The sequence below is a fragment of the Thamnophis elegans genome, chromosome Z (genome assembly GCF_009769535.1).
Source record: "Thamnophis elegans isolate rThaEle1 chromosome Z, rThaEle1.pri, whole genome shotgun sequence".
NCBI classification, from domain to species: Eukaryota; Metazoa; Chordata; class Lepidosauria; order Squamata; family Colubridae; genus Thamnophis; species Thamnophis elegans.
In genome coordinates, this window is record NC_045558.1 from 94,290,116 (window position 1) to 94,298,077 (window position 7,962).

Below are 7,962 nucleotides of genomic sequence, written 5' to 3' on the forward strand. Positions count from 1 at the left end.
TTGCCCTCAGCTCCTTCCCCCTTTGCTTGGTTGAGAATGAGTATGAAATAAAGCCTTCTAAAATAGGAGTGTCTTCCTTTGGCCTAACAGGCAAAGCTTATGAAAAGATGCAATCAGATGTTGAATAGGCATTGATGTGTAAATATATGTCAACAATTGGAACAAAGGCTATGTTAAATTTCCTGTAAACTGCAAAGATCTCTGAAGTAGCAGTTTAAAGTCAGTTTTAAAAGATTATAAATCAGTATTACCTGGAGGGCTACAAGTTTCTTTATTTTTGTGAAAGGTTTATGAAAAACTAATCCTCTGTCCCGCTTTTTAAAAAGAAAGATTGACTAGTATAGTTATTAACAGGTATTAAAATTAATAGCCCCCTAATTGCTACAATGTTCACTGAAGCTTGACGCTTTTAAAGTAATGAAATATTTTATATTTGGGATCCTTGGCGCTCTTTGAACTAGGTTTTCTTGCAGATATTTCATAACCAAACTAAGTAACATCAGTCAGACTGCTGATGTTATCTAGTTTGGGAATGAAATGTCTGCAAGCTCAGAGAATCAAGGGCCCCATAGTTCAACCTCAACTATATTTTGTTCTGAACAGTGCAATTAAACATTGCAGTTTTTAAATGGTTGATATAGAAGGCTATACTGGGTTGTTTGGTACACAGTGCTCTAAAAATCAAGCTGCAAACCAGCAAAGACATATACAAGGAGTGCAGCTGTCTGGGCATTAGCTCCTTTCTAGAATTTATTTTTAGAAATTATCAAAAAGCTTTAACCACAACATGGTTTGCTATATATAAGAATGATTTAGAAAGAGAACACATAGAAATGTGTATGTGTGATACTAGGTGGCCCTTCAAATGATGTATCAGGAAATCAACTAAAAACATAATTGCTATTCTAAAACAGCCATCCCTTGCCCTTACGATCATTGTAGCATCTCCAATGTCACATGATCGTAATTCATGTGCTTGGCGATTATCATGTATTTATGGTGGATGCAGTGTCCCTGGGACATGTGATCACCATTCTCAGTCTTTCAAGGTATCTTTCAACAGCAAAGTGAAAGGGAGAAGCCAGCTTTGCTTAACGACTTGGTGATTCATTTCACAATCGGGAGTGATTTGCTTAAAAACATGGCAAAAAAAGTTGTAAAACTGGGTGCAGTTTACTAAACAACCGCCTTGCTTAGCAATAGAAATTCTTGACCAAGTTGTAATCATAAGACTTCTTGTTCAGATTCAAATTTTTTTTTCCTAGTTCAAACAATTAATTCCAACCTTCCACTGTACGTCACAGAGAATTTCCTTTTTATTTTTCTGTAATGTAACAGAATTAAGGCAGATTCTCCTATACAGATTTCATAACAATTATTTGTAGACTCTTCAGATAATATAAATGTCTGCAAAGACCCACATAAGAAACAGTATGAGCAAGCTAGGGTAATGAGATTACTCAAATCAAGTTTATCTTGTCCTCAGAGACCCATCATCATGTTTATTAATTTTGCACAAGTCAATACTATGGATTTCGAACAAGGAACAAAAGCATGTCTTCAGCAGAATGTTGAACAATTCAGCTATATTCCAAATAGAAGTGGTAGAAATACCTTCTCTTCATCGTCCACTAATTAGAATAATTGATTGTGCAGAGACATAAGTTGTAATTCACCATGCAAATCATTACAAGGAAGAGGAGAGATCTCACTGGTTTTAATGTGCATAATGGAGCAAGACTAACAGCATCTGATTGTGGAGAAAATGCCAGGTCCATGTAATTGTTTTTTTTTTCCTTTATGATTTGCATTCAAGAATGGCCACTCTGATTCTCGGTCTATTTTAATAATTACCGTAAGATACTTGTTATCATAACTGTAATACTTCTTTCTCAGCACACATTTTGGAATGAGTCATTTTTAATGTTTCACATTCAAAGAGTAGTCTATGAAGGGTATATTTGTTTCTATCTTCAATTCAGGGATAAATGGAACCCTTTCCCTGCCCCATAATAGTTAACGAACTATATTCTAAAATTGTACGATAGTGGCGTTATCTGGAATCACAATGTGACCCACCTGATGAACGTGTGACTCTCAATGTTCAGATCATCCATTTTTACCAATACTGTACAATGAATAATTTATTATTTAATACTAACGCTTTAATCAATGCAAAATAGCTACTGTGCTGATAAATGGTATTTAGAATTATGCACATACTTAGGGCCTTTCTAAATTTTCTCCCATTCTTCTGAATTGAATTGAAATGATCAACAGCTATTAGCAAAACTTTCACTTGAAACACAAATATATAATTAGGTATATCCATCTGCACATGCACCTCCAATACAGTTGTTAAGATGTTTGATGAAGACTCAGGAGGTCTAGAAAGCTGAACGGGAATAACTCTAGGTCAGTTACTATCAATCAGCCCAAACTGCCAAACAGGACTGTGGTGGAAAAAGGAGTGTCACATGACCTACCCTGAGTCTCTGGAGGGAAGGGAAGGTAGAAATCTAACAAGTAAATAAACTCTACTGAGAAAATTATGGATAAATCCACAGAGTGGTATACATTACCAACAATGACCCTATAACCTATTATTAAACTAAGGGATAACCAGAAAAAAAGAGAATGCAAGCAAACCTGAGTCTTAAGAAACATTGGGAGTTGTAGATCACAATTTTGTGCCATTTGGGAAAAGGCAATAATCAACCAGCCGACTAGATTCAAAAGAAAGTTCTTTTGTTTATTATGTCCTCCTTGAAGTCAACACCTACCTTCAGTTTTTTGCCTTTGTATGGGTTTTTCACATGTTCTTCAGCATCCATTATCAATTCTGTCAAGGTCCGGAACTTTCTCACCTGCAAGAATAAATAGTAAATAGTTGTAGTGAAGTAGGAAGAGAGACAAGAGAACGGTGTGATTATTGTGAATGCTGCTGGTTTAAACTGATATAATACATTATTTGTTGTAAAATTCAATTGACAAGTAGGGTCTTTTGTCAACCTATTTGTGCAAGGTTTAAGCAGAAGCTAGTAATAGTAGAAAAATTATTGTCCTGCAAATGGGAGAATTGTTTTTCTTTTCTTTATTTTACTGAACTGAAATGTAGTCCTGCCTTTCATTTCCCAAAAAGTACATCTATGTTGATTATCACAATACTAAAATTTACCATGAATATTTGTAATGCAGTCAATTGAATAATAGATAGCTCTAATAATTATACTGGGAATTTGGAGGGACTAATCAATGTTCTGTGCTGCAACTAACATGCAGCTGCCAGTAACATATATTAATAAACCAATGCAAACTTTCCCAAAGTGATGTCCTCAATATATATTCACAACCATAAAGCTGATTGCAAATTCTAAGAATGACAGCTTGCAATGCATCTAGAAAATGCTAACTGCGAAAACAAGAACTAAAATTTGTTTTAAACCATAAGGGAAAATGAGGAGGGAAGGGATGCAAACTTGATGTAAGGTTAATTTTTGCTGTAGCTAATCCACATAGAATGTAATCAGGGGACTGGGTCTTTTGTGTTTTGAAGAACTTCTATAATCCCATCTAGCACTCCTGCTAACAATAAGATAGGAGTTGTAGCTCCTCCACATTTCCTATAGCTTACTGAGCCCTGCTCTATATCATGGTTCAACAGGCAATCAAATATGGTCACCCACCATCTCTATAGTAATAGCAATGTACTTTTGTAGAGTTTGAAATTTAACATGCATTCCTCTGCCTATCTATTCAAACAGCAAGCCTCAGCCTTATCCCCAGGCAATTCAGTTTAGAATTGTAGCATGGATACAGTAAAGCAGTCAAAAGCAATAAGAAGGCTCACATGGGTCAAATAAAGACAGAAGAATATGCCTTGATTGGAGGAGAGAAAGAAGAGAAAGTTTTAGTGGTTCAAGAATATAAAAGTTATTGAAAGAGCAGCTCCTGAGACATAAATGGGGCAGCCTCTATAGGCAAACAGCACTGAAAACTTTTGCCATTTATAAAATTTATTTGCTGCTCGTCTTACCACAAGGTAATTCTTGCCCTCACACTGGAACTGTTACTTGATCAAATTAAATTAACCAATACAGCATATTTGTAAGGCAAATCATTATATGTAAAGCATCATTTCAGGTCAGAAATTGAGCTCAGAAAGCAAAAGATTACCTCATTGGAGATCTCAATCCATTTAATCTTGCACATATCACCAGAGAAGTCTTTGAAGGCCACTTTATCCCAATCCAAATGGGATTCTGTGGTTTTGAATTTGCTGCCGTCATTGGAGGGCAGATTATTTTTCATGCACTCCAAGAGGGTCAACATGTCTTCCTGGGTCCAACGGTCTGGAGGAAAAGCAAAAAAGGGGAAAAACATATTATGCATGAATTTAATATATGTTCCTGAGGAGCTATTTCCAAATTAGTGCTCTTCAAACGTCCTGGCATAGCAACCTAGTACCCTTCAAAGTCAGCATAACCTTTGGAATTCTGGGAAGTTTTACTACATTTCATATTTTAAAAGTTTTTTAAAAAACAGTAGTTAGCATTAGTTTTCTTTTTATATTACAGGCAGCAGAGAAGCATCAAGCCTGGCAATTATGGTTGTTAAATTGTGATTAGCATGACCAGAACTTATTTTTACCACATTTATTGGGGGAGCAGTTGTTAAGTGAAGGCCATGGGCATTAAGTGAATCCATTGTTCACTAGGGATTTTTTTTTGCTCAAAATAAACATCATTTTCTAGCAAAAACCTAAATCATGGTCACATGACTGTGGAATACAACATATGGTCATAAATGCAGACTGGTTGTTTAGTGTCCAAAATGTAGTCTCGTAAAGGGGGGGGGGGGGAACCATTTTTTTTTTTAAAAAATCATACCACATTCAGATAAGAAATTTTAGAATAACCAAATGGGTATCTCCAGCTGCACAATTTGCAAGGCAGCTTTTAGATGTATTCATGGTTAACCATGATCAGAGTCACTATGTTTTTTAAATGCAGACAAGAATAGAATGGCCAATGAGATGAAGTTGCTGTTAAAGCCAGCAAAATAGTGTTACACCTTGTTTGTGTGATTGTAGCAAATATCTCGAGATACATACATTTTTAAAGTTTTTTCCCCACATGTGTTATCTATTAGCAACAGTATTCAGCTGAGATTATTTTTAATGAAAGTAGTTAACATCTTTAAATATCAGTAACATTTATTTAAATATCAGTAAGTAATATTTATTTAAATATCAGTAATATTTATTTAAATATAAGTAAGTAATATTTATTTAAAAATCAGTAAAGTAGAATACTCAAGAAGTAGCAGCTGGGAGCATGACTCTGCATAATTTTCTACAGCAATGTTAGTTTTTCCAGGAGCATTCCTTCTCACCTTGATTTTTCGGGGCCGTCATTTCTAAATTGGTTGGACTATCTGCTTCTCCGTTCATCCTCCACCTCTCAGACCCAAGGGTGACACCTCCCGGGTCTCCCCCTTCCAGCTCCCTGTTTTCCCCCTTCAAATCAATTTTCACCCTGAAAAAGACAAACTGGAATAAGGAACCCTGCTTACCAAGCTACCTTCACAAAAAGCCAACATCACAAACATGGAGTTTGGGTTAGTAACTCCTGGAAATTAATGCAAGAATTAAACTATTCTTAAACCTGGAACCTGTGAGCTATTCATACATTCAAGAGCAAATGGGAGCTGAAAGAGAAGACAAAGTACCCAAAATGTAGGGCTGAAAAGTTTTCTATGAAGTTGAAGAAATTACTAATGGCCTAAGATGAAAAGTCTAGAATTCTCTCTTAAGTATATTGTAATAGAATATGAAACTGCACTAGCTATAAGGGCGAATTCAAGTTAAATAAATTCTAAGGAGCAAAGGAAATGGGGTTTGGGGAAAAAAACCTAATGATGCAGGTGAGGAAAACTACTTCAAGCACAATCCATTTTTCTGTTAAAGAACTAAACTAAACCAGAAGTGGAGAAGAGTTGGCAGATTACAGTAAAGAAAGGGAGGGAGGGAGGGACGGAACTCAAGGGAAATTGGCCCGCTAACTTAGTTCTAATGTAGTAACCAGAGATATCACTGGAACATTTAAGCCGAATCCGCCTCAGTGTTAAAATCAGGGAAGAATAGAAAGACTTCTGGAGAAGACTAAAATACAGATTCAATCTATAGGCATAGAAGAAATAATAAAATTAATTTTAAAAATTCATATAAGTAACAATGAGAATCACAATTGAAAAGAAAAAAGCGACTGAGAGCCTTGGTATCAAAGCAGAATTATTACGAGTGAAATGCCAGCCAGCATTAATGAAGAAGGTAGTAGTAGTAGTTAAGGACCGGACCGGACCGGGTCTCTGGGCGAAAATGAGAACGCGCAGATTTTCTTGGGACCACCGAGCGGATATTCTTTAAGAGAATGCAGCACGCAGCCACAGGGTGGGCGGAGTAAAGGCGAATCGGGTGGGAGGGGTGGAGAGGAGGCAGGCCAGGCAAAGGGGAGGGATTTGCGGACCTTTCTTCTCTCCCTCCCCTTCCACCAGTTCTTCAGAGGCCGCACCATCGACAGCCAATCTCCGTCGCCGCCTTCCTGCAGCAGCAGAAGCGCAGCTGCTGCTTACCACCCTCCCCCTCTTCGCCTGTCTCCAGGCAGGCGGGAGAGCCGAGCCGAACCGACGGAACTGGTGGTGCAGCTGCTTCTGCTTCGCCTCCTTCCCCCCCGCCTCCTTCCTCTCCGCACGCCCTGCGGGCGCCACCGAAGGGGAAATCTAGCCGCCGCCGCCACCTCGCTTGCCTGATTTCGCTCCCACCCGTTTTTTTTTCAACCCCAGTTCGGGTTCCAGCCTCCTGGCCCCGTTCCTTCGTTCCTCCCCGCCTTGACTCTCGAAGACGAGAAAGTCAGTGTTTCGCTACGATCTCGCCCCCGTCGACTCTCGACATTGCCAGCGTTCCTCGCCAACTTCAGTCGTCCTTCCAGGGAGGGGAAACATTTGAGATCGACGGATTCCAGGATCTTTTCCCTCCTTCCGCAGGATTTCGCTCCCTTCTGATTCGTTCTACTGGATTTCTACGGGATTTATTCAAGATCTACACATACACACAACTGCGTTAACAGAGATCACCCTCCGTTCCCCGCGGAATCCTCCCTTCGAAAACAATTCTAAGGAAACCAGCTTGTTTCCCAAGTCCAGAATTTCCCTTCATTAGAAGATCCCTTCCTTTATCTCAATAAATAAGACTCGCATCCCAGCCCAAGCCACGATCCCTAAAGAAGGCAGCTTTCGATACAGTAAATCGTTCGTTTATCCCCCTCCGGACAATCTAGCGGGGAAGGCGAGCTCCCGCTTTGTTCTCCGTCGATCGGACGGACGGACGGTGAAAGGTTTCCCCGGCCACTAAAGAACTTCGGTTCCCCCCAAACCCCTGTACCAGAGCGCGAAGCAGCGGATCCCGCTTCGTCGGCCGGGAGCCTAACAGTGCCCAGCGTGTTGCAGAGGAAAGGGGAGCAGCAAGCGAGTTCCGCGTCTCTCTTCTCTCCGTCGGTGCAACCTCGCCGAGGCGGTTAATAAGGATGAGACAAGCCCGCCTCGTTGTGGCGGCGGCAGTCGCGAGTGGGGAGGAGCAGGAGCCGGAGAGCCGCTGCAGCAGCAGCCCCATCGGAGCCGCTGGTGGAAGGGGGGCGGGGATGGCTGGCTGGCGGGAGGGAGAAATGAATGCCCGGCTGGGGGCGTCCAGGCAGAGCCGAGGGAGGGCAGCACGTCCTGGCTGCGGCAGCTACTGCCGCTACCGCCTCCTCCTTTCCCTCTACCAGCGCCCAGACCCCCGGGGAGCGCCTCCCCCTGTGCGCCTAGGGCGCAGGGGAAGTCGGCGAGTCAAACCCCGTTAACCCGATTCTCCACACCCAACCGTAACGGGGGCCCCCCGAAAAAGCTTGCAGGCGAGAGCAGGGG

The 7,962-nt window shown here is 40.7% G+C and overlaps 1 protein-coding gene across 5 annotated transcripts in view; it reads right to left on the reverse strand.

The window, feature by feature from the left end:
• UBTF (upstream binding transcription factor) overlaps window positions 1-7,553 on the reverse strand; it is a 33,936-nt gene extending 26,383 nt beyond the window's left edge. Inside the window, exons 1-4 of one of the 5 annotated variants that reach the window (XM_032235025.1) lie at window positions 7,442-7,553; window positions 5,395-5,537; window positions 4,177-4,352; window positions 2,784-2,867 (exon numbers count right to left, since the gene is read on the reverse strand). In XM_032235025.1, coding sequence (XP_032090916.1) covers window positions 2,784-2,867; window positions 4,177-4,352; window positions 5,395-5,452 — 318 coding nt within the window. In that variant the 5' untranslated portion in view covers window positions 5,453-5,537; window positions 7,442-7,553. Of the gene's footprint in view, window positions 1-2,783; window positions 2,868-4,176; window positions 4,353-5,394; window positions 7,100-7,441 lie in introns of those variants that run through there. The other 4 variants (XM_032235024.1, XM_032235028.1, XM_032235027.1 and 1 more) reach the window with 4 other exon arrangements.
• Between the last annotated feature and the right edge of the window lie 409 nt (window positions 7,554-7,962).